General features: G+C 39.1%; 1 protein-coding gene across 1 annotated transcript in view; it reads right to left on the reverse strand.

Moving 5' to 3' along the window:
- The window catches only part of frem2b (FRAS1 related extracellular matrix 2b), a 49431-nt gene that overhangs the window by 14753 nt on the left and 12694 nt on the right, over window positions 1–21984 (reverse strand). The window contains exons 3-6 of the mRNA XM_020613094.1: window positions 12358–12504; window positions 6952–7182; window positions 4859–4984; window positions 4282–4533 (exon numbers count right to left, since the gene is read on the reverse strand). Coding sequence (XP_020468750.1) covers window positions 4282–4533; window positions 4859–4984; window positions 6952–7182; window positions 12358–12504 — 756 coding nt within the window. The remainder of the gene's footprint in view (window positions 1–4281; window positions 4534–4858; window positions 4985–6951; window positions 7183–12357; window positions 12505–21984) is intronic.

The raw sequence follows: 21984 nt of genomic DNA on the forward strand, positions 1-21984 counted from the left end.
AAAATAACAGGTATTCTGAAGATGGCAACTAGCCATACATTTAACTCTAGAATTCCTGCACAGCTTGTAAACTTTAGTCTTTTACAGTTTTTCTAAATTGCTCAAACACTAAACCTCGCTCTTGGGACAAAATTGTCAGCTGACAAATCTTGCTTATTGAATGAATCACTCTTTTTGCAAAACCTATAGTATTAATATTATATCATATTAATTATTAATATTAAACAGCAATCAAAGCACACACTATGACTCAAATTGTTTACACTTGTTGCTAATAATGTTATGGAACCAAAACAAGCTCTGAACTCAAGAGTGCTCAGGCAGCACAAGTGAGCTGAAGGTTGATGCCAGAGAATGGATGGAAACAAAGGACAGAAAACATGCCTTCTCCTCCATGGCACAGGTCTTCAGAACAATATTTGGTGGAGCAAACTTCAACTCATTTGGGTGTCAAAGCTATAAACATTCTCAATTTAGAATTAACATCAAACTCTTGGAAGACAATACAAGCCCCATCTCCTATAGCACTTAACTGGCTACTTGCACTTTCATAGGTGGTCAGGGCTGTGTTTTTGCACAAAGCAGGGAGTGCACACATCGGTGCCCTGCGGCTTCTAATTTAATCATATTGTGCTACTTTGGTTTGCTGGCTTGGAAAGAAGACAGCTTACTGACATACATTTTTGCTGATATCAGTTGTGCTTCTAAGAACAGTTTGAACCCTGTTGAAAGCCCTCCTAGTGGGCTCCGACATAGACCTCTCACAGGCAGGGACAGGTGCACCACAAGACACAGACTCTTTCCTCCCACATATAGGCCCCACTGTGCAGCTATTCCTATAAGAGGGATGACAAAGATGGATTTCTTTTTGCCTCCTTCCATATAAGCATAAGCATGAACTTTATTGCCTTCTGGTGGGCCAACACCAGTCTTTCAAAACACTTCATAACTACAGATGTCAGAACGACAGGTCTGTAGTCATTCAATTCCTTGATGGAGGGTTTCCTGAGAACTGCCTCTCAAACCTGCAATGAAACTCATTCAGTTCATCAGCCAACTGATAGCTTTCCACAACAGGGAGTGATGGTCTCCTGTAACCAGTCATGTTCCGTAGGTTCCTCCACACTGACAACGGCTCGCTGACCAGACACTGATTTTTTCAGCCTTTCAGAGTAGCTCCTCTTTGCTACTTGGATCTCCTTTGTCAATGTGTTTCTAGCCTCATTATACAGGACCAGAGAGAGGATAGGGAAGGAACCTGTAACAATGATAAGGAATCTGAAAGTGGGAATGAATCTCCTGATGCCTTTCTAATCTCCCAGAGAAGGTACTGCTGTTGTTTTGCTTGCCTCAGAGCTATTTACTATTTATTTCACCATCAGTGCTCAAGCCATTTCATTATCACCTGCTTCAGGGAGATATCAAAGTTTGACACCACCTTATTTCTTACCACTATTCACGTTTCATTTATTCAGTGAATACTAGCAGCCTAAACACCTCCAGCACCTAATCCAAATTATACTTTGGAGGTGTTGTTGTGAAAGCTTTACATATATTGTGTGTGTGTGTGCATGTGTCTTTTTGTGTATATGTGTGCACAGGCAGTTCATCAAATGTCAGCTACTCATGTCATTTTTAATAAGGAGCCAACATATTGTACAATACATGTAGCTGCAGCCACTGTTTCCTCCACATCACAGTGAAAAGTCTTAACAGCAAGAATCGGAATTGAAGAACAGTATTAAACACACTCAAATTATGTTTCCTCAAAAGGAAGCTGTATTCTGGCCCTTGCAATCATGATGTATAGGGGCACCTTTGTGAGTTTGCTGCTTCCTGGCAACTGATATGCATAAGTAGATTTTGATTGTCACTCAGCCACTCTAACAAAGCCTGAGGCAAAGAAAACATGATTAAAGACAAAACAGGAATAAACCTGACTACAGTCCGCTGACACTGGTTGTCAGTCTGAGCCAAGTTCATTTTATGATGCACTGAGTCTTCTTGTCTTGTTTCCATGTGATAACACACTAAGGACCTTTAATGTAGGCAAAGGCCAGCCAGAAAGTCTCAGGTTTGTAGAGCAAAAACATTTTTCAGTCTAGCTTGTAATGAATTGACTTTTCAAGCTACAACAATTGAATTACTGAGGAAAGCTATTGTTAATAACAGATGAGATAAGATGGCACACTGGCTGGCTCCCTATAAGGCAGGGCAATCATAAAATATTTTTTTTATGAAAAATCGGAAATGCATGAACATGAACATGCTATTTATCAGTAGCAGGAAACTATGCCCCCTCCCACTATACAAGTAGTTCTTCAAACCATTAACCATTCACCTTTGTCCTTCTGAGAGTTCAGATACAGCAGAAAGTTCTGGCACAACTTCACCTACTGTCAAGGTGCACAGACAAGGAAAAACTAACTGGAAAACAAAAAGTCCAGCAACCCTTGCAATGTTTTGAGCAACTTTAATAGGAAGACCAACTCGTTTCAGCCAAAAGGAGTTGTGCATTGAATAATAACTGTGCAATGCATTTGCTGACCTCGCAGTTTCTCAAAAATCCTTGATTCTTATCCTAACTGAATATAAGAGATTTACCAATAATATCTCCAATCAACAAGCTCTCTGCCAGTTATGTATAACCGCAGATGGTTGCCTCGGTTCTGTACCAGAAACAAATTCCTTGTGTGTAACATACTTGGCCAATAAAGGTGATTATTATCCCTATCCACTAACCACTTCTTTGCAAAGCAAGCTGAATGCTGCAAGGACTAACTGTTGTATATCCTTGCGTGTCTCAGCAGCTGTCTTGGCAGTCTGGACTGAATACCCAAGAGGAGTCAAAAGGCCCTGTGCTCACTCTCAGGTTATACAGGACCGTGCTACAGTAGGAAAAAGTTCAAACCACGTAACCTCCTCCAGCAGGTCAAACAAATCTACTTGAAGTGTGTCTGCCTCAAGATACAAGAGAATGGAATGGGGAAAAAACCCTCAATCTGAAAACTGCTGCAGCAGGAGCCCCAAAGACAAGACCTCTTTACCACAGGTTTATGGACATATGATTCACATCCTTTTCACTGATTTGGCCCTGTTTAAACATATAGAAAAAGATTTCTTGGAATGAGAAGCAACACCGAATATTTCTGTGTTGCTTAAGCACGGTAGATTCTCATTAATTAATGAGACTGCTTCAGAAGTTGCTATGCTAAAGTGCAAACAGCAAGACTGTCGTGACTGGCCAAAAACAACACAGATGTTGTTTAGTTTCAGGTTTGACTAGCAGTTATCAGGATTACAACGCTGTGCTTGATACATTATACTGACAGTTCAAATTAAAGTCAATGATATTTTCAGCAGCATGTACAGTATATAATGAAAAGGGGTGTACTACAACTGGAAGCCTAATTTTGAATAATTTGAGTAGTTATAGAGTATTGAAATAAATCTCAATGAAGCTAACTAACTTCAATTACATTACAAAATTATTCCTTTCCCAGTGGTCATGATGTTTGCACTATATGATAATGGAATGCTGAACTGATTATTGATTCATCATCCCAATTATCTAGCCTCAAATGAGTTTGGATTTGAGGGGAAAAAAGATGGTTCAAGCATTCATATTGAATTTTCAGGTCCAGTGTTGCCTGTTTGCGATCACAGATTCTTGACTTCACAGCAGCGTTTCTGGAGATAGCAAGAGCGATAGGGAACTGAATAATGGACGTCAGGTGTTGGGGAACAAAGAGGCGTCAGGAAGATGTGAGAGACTCAGCCCTTCAGTCTGAGCCTGCAGATACAGAGTGAGATAAAGGCTTTGCCTCAAGGAAGGAGGCTCATACACAAACATTTTCTCTCCAGGACACTGGCACAAACACAGAAAAAGTTTCAAACATACTGTACATTCCACATGCACATTAACTTGCTTGTGCTTGTTGCTGACCTATGTGATTGTCTCTCTTCACATGAATTAATGCAGCCAAACTATTGTTTAAAAATTTCTAATTAATTTTCTGCTACTAGTCAAAGTACTTAACCACTACACCTATAAAATAAGAGACCACACAAATACAGTAATTCTACACACTTAATCAGATAAAAGCACTTCAGGCCAAGAAACAACTTCACTCTGCTTTTACTTGAGGCCTTATCAAAATTATTAGAAAAGGAAAAATGCATTAAAACTCTCTAAATGGCATAAGGCTCCTCAGTTTATCTACCTATATAGGCTATTTGATATTGTATTGCATTTAGTGCATCAGTGAAATGTCATCTTACCGTCATCCATATCAGGAAGGATTGTGACTCTCGCTGTGTGAAACTCTGAGCCCAGACGGCCGCCCATGACCATGCTGAGGGTCATATTGAAGCTTTCCTCATCTTCATAAAGGGAGTCATCAATGATCACAACCCGGCACAATTTCTCTACCTCTCCTTTGTCGAAACGCAGGATACTGTGATGGTCCTCAGGCCTGGAGATATAATCAGAGTATGACAGCACCATGGTGGGGATGGTGCCTGTGGCTGACACTGAGTGGGCAGAAAACAAAATTACAGAAAGCAGAGTTAATGATCCAAACTCATTTTATTCATCCAAAAATCAATACATAATTATGATTTCCTTTTCACTGTACATGCATCATTAAAATACTACCTTTGGGTGATATGCAGTGAAATTATTTTCTGAACCCAGTACTCACTTACTTTCATTTAATATAAGAACACCTAAGGTCATTCTCAAGTTACAAGCAAGCAAGTTTTAACAGAAGAGAGTAATCATTGCATTTTACTGAGAAACATCTGACGAGCGAGAGGAGGGCATCGTTACTTCAATCATTATTTATATTTGGGTTACCTTGCTGAGTGTAGCAGATGACCATGAGCTCCTCACTGACATCCCCGCTCCTACGTACAGGGATAAGCAACTCACCAGTATCCTCCTCTATGTTGTACACAGCTGAGGGTATGAATACTGTCGACTCTGTATATGAGCAAAATCAAACAGCAACACATTACAGCAGATCTTTTCTGTGACACAGTGCATTAATATTATTTGAGTTGAATACCGTTATGTTAAGTTGATACAAGAAAAGTGATTGTGTGATTGGTTTTCTGCTGAGTTGAACAGGATAAATTGAAAGTGACAGGAACTGAATACAACAGAATGATCGAAAGCTTCAGAACATCAAATCATATGTGATATTATTTGCATCAAAACCTTTAATATACAAGTTTGCAGCTTGTGCAGTGGGACAAACGACAGCTCTCATTACAGCTCCTCTGATGGTGCTTCCATCCTGTTTTATCAAACCCCACTATCTACTGTTTATTCATCTGCAGAAAATAGATTCCAAGCTTGAGCTGGCTTACACAGCATTACACAGAGACAGCGCTGCTTACTGACCCTCTAAGGGATGCAGATAGATGTGGAAACTGTTATTTGCAACATAATACTGTTTAGGAAAAGAGTCGTGAATCCTTTAGAGAATTGAAATACAATGTGTACAAATTTGTGTCACACCCTTGGTTTTGTCTAAGAAGTTCATTGTTAGTTGACCGCATCAACTGACTAGACTGAAAAGGTGTGTTAATTCTGTCTGCAAGCAGAGACAAGTTAAACGCTCTGTTCTTTTTTCATTCAACAGTTTCATTGGCAGCTCTCCATCTCTTTGTCTCCTTCCCTCTCCAAACTTCGTACAGAAAGGTAATGAGCTTGCAATTTCAGCCATGAAATCTAAAGAGTTCAGACAGAAGCCATGTATCCTCCTCAGTGAGCATCAAGGTAGCCTACACTAACAAGGCCTTGGTAAGTCAACAGAACATGTCCTTTCCCATCCAGAGAACTATCCCAACAATTGCAAAGGATGTTTTCAGCATCAGCCACTTTAGTCAGTCTGGCCTGAAATATTTTTTTTTTACAATTTAATGGTGGCAGCCTCTGGGCTATTCCATTGTTCTGCTTTCACTGCAAAAAATTATAATCCTTCAAAGTTTATTTGACCTTGAGAGGCTAAAATACATTAAAATCCCAGAAACTACAAAAAGTATAATGATATGATAATAGACATGTGGCTGTAGGCAGTTCAGAACATAAAGAAAAATAGTTTCACATCTTGCTGAGCTAGCTGACAGTTTTATTAACTGCCCTTAAGAGATTGATGCTTTGTGAAAAAACATTTCAAATGAACATGTTAAATAGCATAAATTATTGGTAGCAAATTCTTCCATTCACCCAGTGAACCCCTTTAGGATCCACATTTATAACATGCAGTTCTCTATCTCAGCTCTAGCCCACTCAACACTGCTAACATTTTTCACATTATGGTCATTTCACATTCAAGGGAGGTTAGCATGGTTACCTCCATATTCTTTTTACCAACTATGAAAGAAAAGACCTATAAAGGCTCTATGCCCTTTACTCATTATTTAGCTATTTTCAAAATCAAGCTGGGTTCTAGCTGTTGTTTGTTCAAGGATCTCCTTGAACGGGCATAAAATGGGCACGTTAATGTGATTTGCCTGACATCCACCTGTACCCAAACCATACTGGCAAAATGTTAAATTGCCTTGTTTGCTATGTCTATTTTCAATAAAGCTTATGTTACAAAAAAGACATTAACCAGTGCCATTGTAAAAGCAGAATTTGTGCATCTGCATGGGGTTAATCTTTGAATTAGGGCATGTGACATCAAATGTTCAGTGATATTTCACATAGCTGACAAAGGTCCTGCTTTCAAATTTCATTGTAGCTCCACTTATAAGACCAGAATGTGTTGCATTTCAAGTACCAGAACTCAAAACTGGAAAAGGGAAGGTACATTTCCAGTATTTGTTTTTAGTTAGTTTTAATTAAATTTCATTAAAAATTATCACAATCACCATTTTAAGTAGGATAAATGTATACATTTTAAATAATATTAAATCCTTGAAACTGAAATCAATACTGACCATCATCAGGGTCCAGGATCTCCACAGTAGCAACCTCTGGGAATTCAAGGGCCGCCATCACCGGCTCAGACAGAATGATCTGGAAGGTCTCCGACACTTCATATTTGCTGTCAGACAAGATCTGTACCTTCCAGGTGGCTGTGGTCTGACCTGGATTAAACTGCACCTGTTTCTGAGATTTGCCCCGGAAATCTTCATCCTTTACTGCACTGCCATCTTTTGTACCAATACCTTAGGAAAGACATGACAAAAATCAACTTTTATCATAATCTTATTATAATTTTAACATAATTTCATTGTACATGTCACAATGACAATAAATAAAGTTTCTTCTTCTTCTTAACTGGTCTAACCTAACAATATCTGCCCATCCTGTCGGTGCAGTTTCCCATTCACTAGTGTTTGAAATGGACCTGGTGGGAATGAAGCAATTATTCCTTGTGCCAGCTTGGTCTCAGTAGAAGCAGTTAGAGGCTGACTTGCATTGTCTGACATTCAGCATGTGTTTTACAGAGTTTACAATCACTATAGCTGTGACACAGGCAGGATTCCTGTTGAGCAGAAGCACTGAAGCCAGAGAAATGTCATATAGCCTTTCCACTGTCTTTGCTAACTGGCCAAACAACAGGGGCCACAACAGGGGTCTGGCAGTAAATAGAAAGAACATGCCTGCACACCCACGAGACAATCCTGCTGGCTACAAGAAATATTGAACAAGAAAAATTACAAGATAAATAAAGCAGCTTTTGCTGAAGGAACCTTTTTTTATGTTTTTATCATAACTGAGAAAGGAAGAAAAATATCGAAACTGCACACAAGGTCTTCAACAGAGCATAGATTTTTTATAAGAAAACTACCATTCAGTTCCTTGATGAAAATAAAAGGTGAACATTGATATGTAAAGATGTGCTGCAATAAAATGATCAAAATGGACAGTCTTCAAAGAGCAGCGGGCAGAGGACAGAGAATGATTTGCTCCTAACTCCAATGCCTGCAAAAAGCCAGGACTGGATGTAACGCTGAAGTCACTAAAGTCACTCTGTGACATTCCGGCAGGTAGGCTCGCCATAGCCTCCGAATGGGTGCCACCTGCACTGTTCACATTGACTAGTGAAGGAATAGCCCACCAGTGGGCTTCTCAGACTAATGTTCACTCACACAGGACTGGCCAAAATGACATATTCTAAGGTCGTGTTTAGACTGAGTTTCAAAGGTGTGAAAAAACACAGCCCTCCCCATTAATTTCTATTGGGGATTGCATTCACCGCAGCCGGCACCAACACAGTAGGGGGCTCTGGCATAACTATGCAACCCTGTGCTGCGAAAAAGTTGGATCTGGTTCAATGTTCACTGTGCCGGACGGTGACATTATCTGGTAAAGGTGCTGCATTGACCAGTCATGTATGGGGGACAATCGGGACGTGGATGTCCACAGGAAGGGGACTCTTTTGTTAACCTTGTTAGCATGAGCATTCACTGCTATTCACTGTCAAATTTGGGCCACAGTTAATACACCACAATGACACTCCATGCAGTTCTGTCAGTGCTGCATGTTAAACCGTGTTGTTATCTATCAATGCTAACACACTGGTGGTAGAATTGGTGCTAAGGTAGAAACTCCTGGGATGGAAACAGCACTCCCCCTGCAACACCTCATCACCCCTATGAACCCAGCCCCTTGTGTTAAACGCAGCAGGGAGTTGTGTTTTTAAAGGATCAGTCTGAATGCCCGCTAATGCTTCATCAGAAGGCACTGGCCTAAGATCAGTCACTATCTCAGTGCAAGGCTGAGACAGATGGATGGCTTGAATTGTCAGGCTGTTCTGGTGGTCTGTTCATGCTAGCTAATCTCCTCTCCTATTCTCACCACAGCAGAGAAAGAAACTGTAAATGATTACAGTTTTACCATGAAGGAAACTGTACCTACCACCTTGCTGGGACTGGATATTGGTTATTTGTTATGTGTGCACAGGGTATGTAGCAGAAATGTTTGTGAAGTCATGGCCAAAGAAATCAGCAGCCCTGCATTTCTATCAGATAACAGACCACTTCTCCCAGAAAATCATTGCAATCACAAATACTTTGGTATTTTCAGATGCAAACAAAAGAAATACATGAGAATACCAATGAATTTGTGATCGCAACAATGTTATGAGAGAAGTGGTGCATTATCTGACAAAAAAGCAGGGATGACAGTGTTTTGGATGTTGTATAACTGTATGTTAGAATAATCTATCAAATCTTGGGTAAAATATTTCTAACTAAAAGCAAAGTAAATTATTAAAGCCTGCCGTGCAGCTGTGTTGCTGTCTAGTGATTTAAAATACTAGTGTTACAGCCTATGGCAGAAAATGGTAGAAGGTTTGACTCTAAGGTTGGGTATCATTTGGGTTTTTTCTGAGACCACTGCTAAAACAATACTTTTTAAACAGCACTGGTGCCTAAACGGTACCAGAACTGATACTTTAAAAAAAAAAAGCATTAAACAAAGGTTGATGAAATTAAAAAACCTTTCCCATTCATTCCCAGCTCCGAGGTAAATGGAACACAGTATAAGTATAATGATAGCATTAGAACATGACGTGCAGTGACAAGTGGCACCAAAATGAGGCACTGAAATCTGTGATTCGATCCAGTAGATACTGACTGTATAGGAACCGGTACCATATTGGCACTGGGTTTCAGGTTTCAGTACCCAACCCTATTGACAGGCAAATATTAACAAGGCAATTTGATAAGAGAAAAATAGAAAAGAGTGGTTTATGAACAAAGAAACAAAGAAATGTAGCCCGAAGATGTAAACACGTACTCACTTACTGTACTGACAACATAAAAGCTTTGACTGCTTATACATTTACAAAAAGAAAATTCATTGCTACTGGTCTTTGATGGCATTGTCAAAATAAAATGGTTCTGACTTGAAAAAAAATTTAAATTACGCCCTCCTTTGTAAGCTTTCCATCACTAGCATAGAGCGGTACATCATCCCCCTTATCCATTATTGTTCCCCTTCATGCTGCCTCAATCATAAAAAAAGCTGCATTGCAAAGCTATAGTTTGGACTTGAATGCACACAAGAGTAATTCTAATTTATGAAGATGCGGGGTGTATTTTCTCTGGGTACTGAACATTGAGTGCATCCACAGTTTAAAGTAGCACTTCTTTAATTTATAATGCAACTATTAATAAAACAATAGCGATGCTCCAGAAAATCACAAACAAGTAGCAATTATTTGACCGCTTGCCCAAACGCCTTATACAAGATATATTATTATGTTGTTTAATTGTACTTTGCAGAGAGATCATTGTGGGGTCATCACAGACAGTGATTCATTTTTTGTTTCTTTTGTTGTGGTGCCTTATCAACATAAACAACAAAATACAAGTGTGTTCTTGTTTTCTTTTTATTTATGTCTTACTGTGAATTATTATGCCTGCATTACAGTACGTGTGAGCTATCTTAACTTGCATATATTTTTATTTCACTAAGGTAGAGCTCATATGTGCAGTCTGAGGTCTTATAAAGGTAAGCAAAATCTGCAAATCACCTTAGAGATTTTCATTATTTTGTGGCCCTCAGGGCATATAAAGATATAGATGCCAGTATAGTAAAGTACTCTATGGGATTTGACCTTTAACATCAGGTCATTTTAATCAACATGTCATCTGCTGTGTATAGACAGAACAAATAGCTGCACTAAAATAGGTCATTTGTGTGAGTAGTAAGAATTCATTCCACTCAAACACTTACAGTTAAAACAGTGTTTACAGTTATTGTTTGGCTTAACTAACATTTGGAGCAGAATTTTTTCAAGCCCAACAACTTTAGGTGACCTTTCTCATGTGTACATGCAGTTCCTGAGGGACTGTCTGATGCTATTGTGTGACTGAAATGTAAATACTGGCCTGAAGAGCAAGATGAACGGTCATGACCTGTGTGACCCCAAATGGTGTCTGGGCTAGCCATAAATTGTCCAAAAATATATCAAAGTTTCTGCATGTATGTACAGTAGTTGTGTCTGTGTGTTTAGGAAATTGTTTTTAGGAAACAGCCAATAGGTGTTTTTCAGGAGAAAAAAAACGCCAACAAAAAACATCTTCTGATGAGGAGTTTATGTTTTTCATCTTCTTTATTGTCTCTGGGGGTTATATTTCTGCCAGCAATTGTTGGTTTGTTTGTTTGTGAAGAGCATAACTCAAAAAGTAATGAACGGATTTGGATGAGATCTTTTGGAGAGGTAGTGTATAAACCAATTGATTAGATTAGGAACAACTGATTAGATTTTGGTGCCCACCCTTTTCATTGCTTTGCCATGGCTTTATCTATAGTCATAGAACCCCAGGTTACAGTATTTAACCAACGTTTCTGAATTTTCCCAAACTGTACAATAATATGATCCTCATGTCAAGATCAGATAAAGACAACTTCTTTAGCTAACCAAATATCAGCATACAAGTGCCGCTACCAAGACTGTCTGTTCCTATTAAATGCAACATTGGTGATCTACTGCTAACAACACTAGCACTGCATTTGCACCATTTTGTACAGTGACCCCATAAACGTGGGAACGTGCAGCACAAGACCCTCGTTTTTCCGCTGTAATGTGAATGTACTTTTATAGCTGTGTTTCCACTATTGGAACCTAACGAGCAGTACCAGTGGTGGAACAACATAGCACCAGGCCAGGTGCAGTCCAAATTACTGGGCCCCCATCCCGCTTGCACCCTCGAGGCTCCGCCAGTGAGCAATACACCATGAGCTTCCCTTTACAGTCAGCTGGCATAACCTCAAGGGTTGACTCAGACCCTTTGCTTCACTATATTTTTCTTTGTCAGCCTCGAGGAACTGTGCTCCTCCAGTAAGGGAGACTGTAAGAGCAGTTTATCAAACAGCTGTTGAACGAGCAGAACACAGACTTGCAGAAATATGACATCTCCACTGGTTTGCCCATGGTCCCATTTTACCCCTAAACCAATGAGTGAATCTCTGGCATGTCTATCATTTTTCTTGAGTGCTTGATTTGGGTGGGTTTGTTGGTCTAGACCTTGCTATGCCCGTGTTGTTGTGAATTGGTGCTAAAACCTACAAACAAAACTGAAGTGAATAACTTTCAAACTAATAAAGAGCATCATTCCAAATGCCAACAGTAGGATTTCAAGGTCAAGCAATCATATATGAGGGTCAAACTACCATGAAAATATTGCTTTTATGGCATTATGGGGAAACTGAGTTGCCCCCTTAGCAGAGGCTGCACTCTCTGAGTTATTTATAAACATAATATCAGTATATCTGCATAAATTAAAATGCTCCTAGTGCTTTCTACTAACTTTTAAATATAATTATGGACGATTGTGGATGGAAATATTATAAGTGAGTTGATAAAATCTGAGGTAGTGTCTCCTTACTAATAAACGACGTCTCCCCCAGGTAGCCCCGACGTTTCAGCACCACCTCCAGGAACCTGACCTCTTCATTCACAACATAGTGTTCCTTCTCTAAAGAAATCCAAGCCCAGTTAAGACGGAACTGCTGGTTCTTCAGTTTGTTTCCTCCTGCAAACACAAAACAAAGATTCATAAAAGTTAAAGACACTTACAATGCTCCCTGGAACTGATAATACAGCAACAGAAAACAAAGAATAAAAGTCTAATAGCTTAACTGGGACCAATAAAAACACGTTAACATACACTATATACATATAAAATGAACATATAGCAGCCATTTGTTTCTGGGGTAGCACCGGGATTTTCACTAGCCCTTATTAGAATAATTTCTTGACTACTTTTAGCACTTGACTTTTAAACTGAGCCAGCACTGAGTGGGAGGTATGAAAGGTACACAGACCTTATGCAAAATGAACAATGTTTGTGCTATCTAATTGCTTCATTTCTAATAAAGATAGCCTCATTGCTATGTAAAATAAATTATTTTAGCCTCAGTTTTTGAAGTTGGATAGAAAGGCCGATGCTCCCGTCCTGGAGTGCGTCGCTGCTAACGTTTGACACTTTTATGGTGTAATTTCTAGACCACTGACTAGTAGTCTAAATAATAATTTACTAGTTCCTAGAACTCAAAATGCAGCTGCCAGAGTACACAGAGAGAGCTGCTCCCTGCTGCTACTGGATGAGGATGGTAAGATCAAGATGAATGAACCTCTAAACATCTGGCAGCTGTGAAAGTGGTGGAATAAAAGTGAAATTGCCAGGAGGGTGCAGGGACATTGTTCAGAGGTTTCTGAGTGTTGTGCTAGGCACAATTGAGAGTCTCTACTCCTCCCTACCCCAGCTGTTACAGTCAGTAAATCTGTCACATCCAGCTGACCGCTCCACTGTGTCCATTTCCTTCCACCAGCACAGACATGGAGAGATCTATACACATTCACCCTGGGTGTTTTATTACATGAGGCTTCATGTACGAGTTTGTGTGTGTGTGAGGGTGTGTGCTGATGTGAAATATGCATCTGTTCAGAGCTGTTTACTTTTTCTGAGTGCACATATTCCCTCACACAAAATTAAAATGAGGGTAAAATTGGGCCTTATTGCTTCGGATATTGATACTTTTTGACAATATAGTGCTATTAAAGGACAGGGTCAGGGTGATGCACTGTGAAGGTGGGCTGAAAGTACTTTCCCCCACCTCATGCAAAACAAATAACTCATTTGAATCATTTAGTTTAGTAATAAAATTCATTAATCCATAATTAACACATTGAGGTATTTTGATGTTTTCTACCAGATAGAAACCTTTGACCTGTGAAGATTAAGAATGGGGTGAGATGCTTTTCCTTTTCCTTTATTCATCTTTGTAGTTACCCACATTAAGGGCTTAATCAAAAATGCTGGGAAAAAGAATACAGATGATGATTTCCTCAAACCTACAGATCTAGCTGTAATTAAGACAAAAGGCTGCAGAGATTGTGAAGTCTGAGCAGAATGAGACTAAAAACTATTTTTTCTGTCCTGCAAACCTGATAAAAAGATTGAATCATTTAGTTTTATACATTTCATGAAATTGTCATGAAGATGCTATGATTGTAAATAGATGTTGTTGACTTCAGAGGCACTACTTCACTATAGTTGTGTACAATGTTATCGCATCCCTGACCTTATTATGCCTCAAAGAATTGCTTCCTTCTCCAGTCCTGCTATGAGAGTAACAGGTCTCAACATTAAAAACATAATTTAATAGACTATAATTAGCAAAATTTTAAGAATCTAATCTGAAGATTCTAATCTACCCCTAATAATTAATTAGAAGTTTTTATTGTTTTTTTTTTTTGTTTATTTGTTTTAATCCTTTATTTAACCAGGTAAGCCCCATTGAGATCGACATCTCTTTTTCAACAACAAACACAGAACATTACAAATACAGATACAACTGACTCTTCAGCAAACACAACATCCAGGTATTATAAATTCAAATACAAACCAAAACAGAGTTAAAAGCGTAAACAAGTACACTTTAAAATGAGCCATCACAATGACCAATCGTGTTATATTCACGGTCCTTTAAAATTGACTTAAATTTAAGTGGTTGATGCTCATTTGTGCTTGTTCAGCCCATTTCTTCTGTTTATTCCAACTAAGCTGCTACTACTGATGGTAATGTTACATACTTCATGTGTGAAGTATTTTGCTTACAGTATGTGAGTGTTATACCAAGTTTTGCATCCCCCACAGCATGAAAATTATAATAAGGCACATACACTGAATAAATTACAAGCACAGCAGGAAAAGGTGTTCAGTAATTTAATGTGACATTAGGTTTTATATTAAAATTACAAACAAGTATGATCTCGTTTATTCTTTTTGGAAAGCTATTGTAGTAATAAGAAAAACAATCCAGTCTAAAACCCGACATGATGTGTTTAGGGTAGGCTAAACAATACTGCACATGTGAAAACTTGACTCATCACTGTATTACTGTATATTAAGTTTTAATGAAAATGACTCAAGTGATACATTTAATAAGTCATGCATTCTTGAGGTCAACCACAGTGCAGGGTTTTTGCTTCATGTGTGTTCCACATCCGTCGTCTGGAGACAAATGACCTGTGTATGACAGGGCCTCCCCACTCCATTTGGATTAAAGCCAGCAGCATGGTATGTATGCCACCGGTAAACACTGACTGCATGTGTGATCTCTGAGTCGTGAAGGAGCCTGTTCCCCACTGAGGTAATGGAAACAGAGAAGGTCTTGGCTATTTATGTGACTTCACATATTGTTACTGACTTTGAAATAGTTATACTCTTGGCCTCAAGCTTAATTCTAGAAAATGAACAAATAGATTATATGTACTATCTCTCTACAGCCCAACACTCAGGCAGAGACACTCACAAACAAAAAGCGGCTCTATCGTTTTTTTCTTCACATCCATCAAGTACTGAGGATTTTTGTTCACAATTTATACTAGAGTGCATACAATCCCACCATGACCTGGGTAAACTGCGAAAGGAGGAGACCTTGAGGTCATGGTGAAGCTGAAGCGTGGCCATTAGGGAGCTGGAGGTGCTCGTTTCTAGAGCGCCACTTCACTCCCTCAGATTTCTTTCTAATTAAGATAAGCAGGGGTCGGGGTAAGTCCACTTCAAAGCTGCCCCGAGGAAAACACTAGAGTTAATCTTTAACCAGCAATCGCAGCATTGTAACAGAATTTAGTGAACAATATTGATATGCCATATGTTCAGCTCTTTGTACTGCTGCACAAACATACATCACATGCAGTGAATACGTTACATAAGCTGCTACAGTACAATGACTATATGTTAGACTGTACTTCTACAAAATATTCACATCATCATAGGTGTCCTACAAATTCCAGTGTCATCTTAATACATTTACTGAATTAAGTGACTGCTCGTCTGCACCCAGTCTTGTGGGTTTCTAGTAAGCAGTCGTAGCTTAGGTCCTTCTAAATAATAGTGTCAACAAAGTGTCAGCCTCTACAATTTCAACCACTTAGCAATAACCAGCATTGCACAAAAAACTTGCCAGAAAAACCCTTGTACTGTACATCTCATGTAGCTGCACAAACACAGGTTCTGTCCACTCACAATTTGGATGTGTGATGAGAGACAGAAACCTTTTGAGAGAGGCCAAAGAATGTGAGAGGCTCAACTGTGCCAACTTAGTGCCCCCTGTCTCCTCCCTGCATGTTGAAGACAGCCCTTATTTGGTCACCGTCGAGTATTGTGGAGCCACGATGGCCCGTGGACCCTCATCTGTTCATTCAGTCAGGCAGACAGACAGGTGGCCCTTTGCTCACAGAGACAGCACACTGATTAGACTGGATAAACTGGCACTAGCCTGTGAACCTTGTTCAAGAGACAATACATCTAAAAATACTTCATGATCATATGCTGCAAATTGACTAATTTTCTGCAGCACCAAAATGTCACAGATTATACTAAAGAGACAGCAGAGCAATTGTGCAGAGGATTGGCAGCATGCTCACAAACCTGAGATTTCAGTGTTAAGTGTATAAGTCACCAGAAATCCTTTCAGATAGGATTAGACCACACACAAGACAAAGCCATGGGAGCTGCTTGTTTGACCAGGTTTTCATTTAATAATAAAAACATTAAATGTGGACACTGCTACTAAAGTATAACCTCTTTCTATCATAAGCACAAGTCTTTATGGCTGCACTTAAAGGAGACAGGAGACCTATAGCAGTTTTAGAAGCGATAATGTACATTATGCATACTGTAGCACACAGAGCTCATCAATGCTTCAGTGTGGAACAGTTCATTTTCCCAGGCTTGATTTTCTTACATGCATACAAACATTTAAAAATGCAGATAACAAAATGCTGGACGGGGAGTTTTTACACCTGCCAAAGTCCTTTGAAGCAGATGCAAGCGCCTTGTTTAACCCAGTTCACTCATAATAACTATACAATTCAACAAAACCCCCAAGTCTTTCTCAAACAATCATTATAGCAGCAGACTGTTACTGTTCACAAAAATGATCTCTTTTTGGTTCTTAGACCTGAGCAACAGAGTCAAAAGGTGGTGATACCAGTCAGTCAGTCTGTTGGTGTGTCTATGTGACCCTGAGCAGCATCGCACAACAACTACTGACCAGGCTGCCATAAAGCTTTTTGAGAGGGATGGTTTCATGGATAAGCTCTAGGAATACAAAATTGTCGCTATATCATTTCTTCAAAGACTTTTACTGTATATTGCAGTGTCTGATTAACAATGCAGCATCTACTGTAGGGGGTGTTAGACTTTTAATGGTACGTCTTTGAGACAAATTGTGGGAATACACACACACAAGCGCACACATTACAACTTATATAAACTTTCTAATAAAATGAACTAAAATGTCTTTATTTTCCATAATGTACCAAACTATACTAGCACACTTTTCACTTCTACCAATTAAAGGAAAAGGGGTCTGATTATCTTGTTGAAGGAAAAAGTACACGGCATAACAGAGAGACAGTCTAATCACCCTAAGCCTTGTATCAGCAGTAACGAGTGGGGAGTTGGCCATGGCTGGGAAGATTTAGAACTGCTATGATTTCACAGGTCCTAAATGCAGACTTTCAGGACACTGGCCACTGTGCTGGGTCCATTCTGACTGCTGTCGCCTCTGTGCACTCTGGCACAGCGGTCTCTCTGAGGCGGCATTTGAGTGGCCTGAAAGAAAGGCCAAAGAACATCTGAACAAAAGTGGTGGGTCAGAGAACCATGCAAGGCTTAAAGAAAAAAAAAATTAACAACTGAACCACAACGACGGAGGTGATTTAACTCTCGGTGCTCTTTCCAGATTTGGAATACTTTTGTTGTACATTCTGGCTTTGATGAAATTTAAATAGAAAAAAATTTAAATAAAATCTCAATTTTAGGCTTTCTGGATCATATTTTCATAACTTTAGGGGCCTAGAACAAAATTACATAAAAAATTTAATTCTTCCATTTTTTCATCTTTATGAAGGCAAAGCGTGACACTAACCGCCTCAGAATCAATATATAATGGCTGACAGTCAGATGAGCACAGAAAATGAGTAGCTCATGAGAAAAAAATTAATTTTTAAAGTGCTACACTACTAAGCAACATCCACAAAAGGACTTAATCCTGTAGTTTATGATTTAAATGTAGCTTCTGTGAATCAAAAAATATGCTCTAGTGTTCTGATAGTATGTATAAGTTGTTGTGGAAGCCATATCTTCCAGGCTCACAAAAGAGGAGCACTATGCCTGTGTGAAAAGCCAGTGAGGAATTCCCAAAGGTCTTATTTCAGACGGGACTCCTTTATCTGTAGCCCAGGAGAGAACTGTGGCACAAGAAATACTGTACAACGGGAAAGGTCACTCCTGTCCTGGGAGTTTGCTTCACGCTTCAATGTCCTCACACACTGCCACAAATGATGTCATTTGCCTGCTACAGAAAACACACACAGAAACCCACATGGGAGCAATTTGCCTAGAGAGACTAAACATTTCAAAAGTTAGTGAAGAACAGTCAAAATTATTTTGCTAAAAAAAAAAAAATCCAAACAGCAAACACACACACACACACACACACACACACAATTGCTAGGACCAATATTTCTCCATGTCTGCCATGAAATCACTGGCATCACATACAGTATGTGCAAGCATCCTAGGTTTTTAGCGATAATCCTATTAACCTTGCCTGGAAATATTAGTTGGAGCTGAATATTTCCAAACACTTAAGGATTAACAAGCAGCCAGTTCTTGATGCACAACTCTGCAGAAGATCTGCTCAGTCACAGGTTGCTGATTTCCAACCAGAAGCACAGTTTGTCCTGCCAAGCACACAAGGTCAGGACTCATCTCTGATCGTGGCTACATCATTAGGGCTGTAAAACAGACTTTTCAGACTTGGGAGGGATCAAGGTATTAAAAAGTTTTTCCTTTTGGGGGATTAAGCTACAAGTGCCAAGAATTCAGAACAATTCTAGGTCTCATCATTATATACACGTGGTGCATCTGAATAACTTAAAATAATAAATATATATCCATAGTATTTAGACTGTTGTTGCCTGGCCTTGTTCCAAAGGACGATGAGTACTGCACCTGAAAATTGAAAAGACCAATTCTCCTGCATCTCTGCACAGACAAGTAAATAAATTAATTAGCACTCTTGAGTTCTGATACACATCCAAAAGTGGTATAAAAGTGGTTGTTTAGAGCTTTGCTTGTTTCTATTGTGTAGGTGAGGTCAGACAAATTATTCCTTGATTGCCCGTGAATAGCATTCCTTTCTGATAAAGAGGATGCAGCCTCTAGATAGTCAGCCACACAATTTAGACAGTAAAAGCTTGAACTCTCAATAGCAGGGGAAATAACAAATAGGGGTCGAATTAGCAGCTGCACGGCTTTCGTCAGCAGTCACATGTTAAGGCCATTGTAGATTTAAAAGTAATAGTTTCTCACTCGTTACCAAACGACTGTGTATAGCATGAACAGCCTGACATCCGTAAGACCAAAGTTACTCAAGTAACTTGGAAAACAAACACTTCCTGACTTATAAGAGATGAACTCATGGAGACAAAGATCTGTCTCCATGCCAGGAGCTGAAAGGCTTACATAGTAACAAATACATGTGTTACATTTAACACAGTTGTCCAGTGCTGCAGGTGATTGAATAAAAATGAACAGAGGTAATGAAATAACAAGAGGAAGTGTGAAAATGTGAAAGAAAATAAAGAAACATAAGGATGCAGGATAAAGAGACGACAAAGAAAGGAGGACTTGCTTTTTCTTGACCCCTGAATGCACAGTATTTGCACTCTTGTCAGGCTGAATAATGGTGGACTGTTTGCTGAAAGCAGCAGTGTGAGGCCATAGAATATAAAACCCCATCCCAGCCCCAGAAACTCATGCGCTCCATACTAATAGAGCCGAGTGTTTGTTAAGGCTGTTCTCAGAGCCATATCCATTGGTTTCGTTTAGAACAACATGTTTCAGCTGCATTTCACAGTTGTTTTTTCTAAATCCTCGCATGTAGAAAGGCTTTTCTTTTGTCTGACAGAAAAATGCTCCCTGAAAAGCTGAGGTGGCAAGTGCTAAAGAAGTGTTAAATGACTCTTGGTCTTTTGTTTATGACTGGTGAAAAGGAGCGTTCAAGTACAGAACAGTGAAACCTGCATGTTAAAGATAAGCATGCCAGTTTACATTCATGAAAAGAGGAGAGAAAATATCTAAGGATTTAGTGATGTTATTGTCTTCTCCTTGTAATATTGGACTGAAGATTAGTCTGCACAGTGGAGCAAACCCCAAAAATAGGTATAAGTATGTTAAAACAGCATTTAACATAGACACCGGAACTGCATTTGAATCACTGCAAAAACAACTTCTGGATGTTGATGTTGGAGAATTTGATCCTATCTTAGAGATTGTTATAATTTTTATTGTGTTATTTCATAGTAGCTGTAATATATCCTAATATGGACAACCTCAGACTATTGACTGGCTGCTAACCAAATCTCCCTCTGGGGGACATCATGACTGTAAAGACTGAGATCAGTTCAGGAGATGTGATTTAAAACTTAATCCAATACAGTGTAGGTTATTTATCAGTACAGTCTATTCCATACTGTTACAGCACTGGGCTACTGTAAGAGTCTGAATAAAAAAAACGAACACATCTCCAAGGAAGCCAAATAAAAAGTGTGAAAGCCTTTGACAGATTGCCACTCACAAAGATTGCAAAACAATTGAATAAGGCACAGGAACAATGCTGAAAATGATGTCAGCATTAGAGAGCTGCAATCCTCATCATTTGAGGTTTTATAAAATAAATTACCACAGTACTGAATCAAATGTGTCAAAAACTCTTAAAAAAACCTTTACAAATCTTAATTAGCTTCAAAAAGCTGCTCTCAACGTGAGGGCCGCTGCTAAGAGACCATTGTGTTTAAAGCTAACACGCACACAAGATGCATAGCCTGACACATGAACAACTCCTGGAACCCTGAGGAATAGAACAAAGCAATAGGATGCGACCAGTTCCATTTCACAGACGCTGAAAACTATTAGAACTGAAGTACAAAAGATAAATGTCAAAGGGGATAAACATGAAAGGCATGCAGAAGCTGCATTATTGCCTGCAGCTCTATGACATTTTAACTTGTGCACACCAAATGCCCTTTAAAAAATGATCAGCTTTCTTTAGAAGGTAGGTTAAGAGCTAATTAAATTTGTTACCTGACTATTTCTGAGGTTTCATAAGGCCCCATTATCACTAAATGCTCCCTCCTTGTAATGAGGCATAATGTGCATAAAAACACTGCTCTTGCATATGACCAGTGATAACCTTTAAAGTATTCCCGAACAATTGTGCAGATAATTGTAATGGCTTCAATCAGGCACTTGGGGATTGTGGAGTTTAATGCAACCGCTGTATCAGATTGCCCAGTTGTCTACACCTACACCCTGTGGTCTCTCTTTTCTTTCTCTCTTCCCATTTGCTTGCTAATATGTAACTCTTCACTTCAAGCCCATGCCCTGGAAAACCAAGATAAGCCCAGACATGGTTTAGTTCATTTCAAGCAGCCAGACATTCCTCAGTATTTTTCATGGGGGAAGGGTCGATCTAAACATTGGATATTTCCCTGGTTGTTTTTTTATGTTCTTGAAAGCTACATGGGGCAAGAAAATGGCAAAACTAATTGAAAGAAAAACAAATTACTGTTAGAAACTCACACATACATTTAATACCATTTAGAAGCATACAGTGTTACCTGCAAAGAACCCTCTGATTGCTAATTAAAAAATCATCTGTGGTGTGTTGGTTGAAAGTGGAACAGCTAAAAAGCCCAGACTGTTTTTGTTAGTTATTTGCTGCCTACAGCTAAGGTACAGTATATAAAAAGAGGCCAGATACAGTAACTAGGATTGATTTACAGGATGTTTTTACATTTTAAGACAAAATCTGACTTGCTTTCACTTACATTACTGGTAACCTGATGATAGCTCTTTTAAGGACTGCAACTGGAAGCCATCTTTTTTTAGCCCCTTGTTAAAAGTTTTCATAGTGGCACTGTAAATGCTTGA

This window comes from Monopterus albus, unplaced genomic scaffold (assembly GCF_001952655.1).
Source record: "Monopterus albus unplaced genomic scaffold, M_albus_1.0 scaffold130.1, whole genome shotgun sequence".
NCBI classification, from domain to species: domain Eukaryota; kingdom Metazoa; phylum Chordata; class Actinopteri; order Synbranchiformes; family Synbranchidae; genus Monopterus; species Monopterus albus.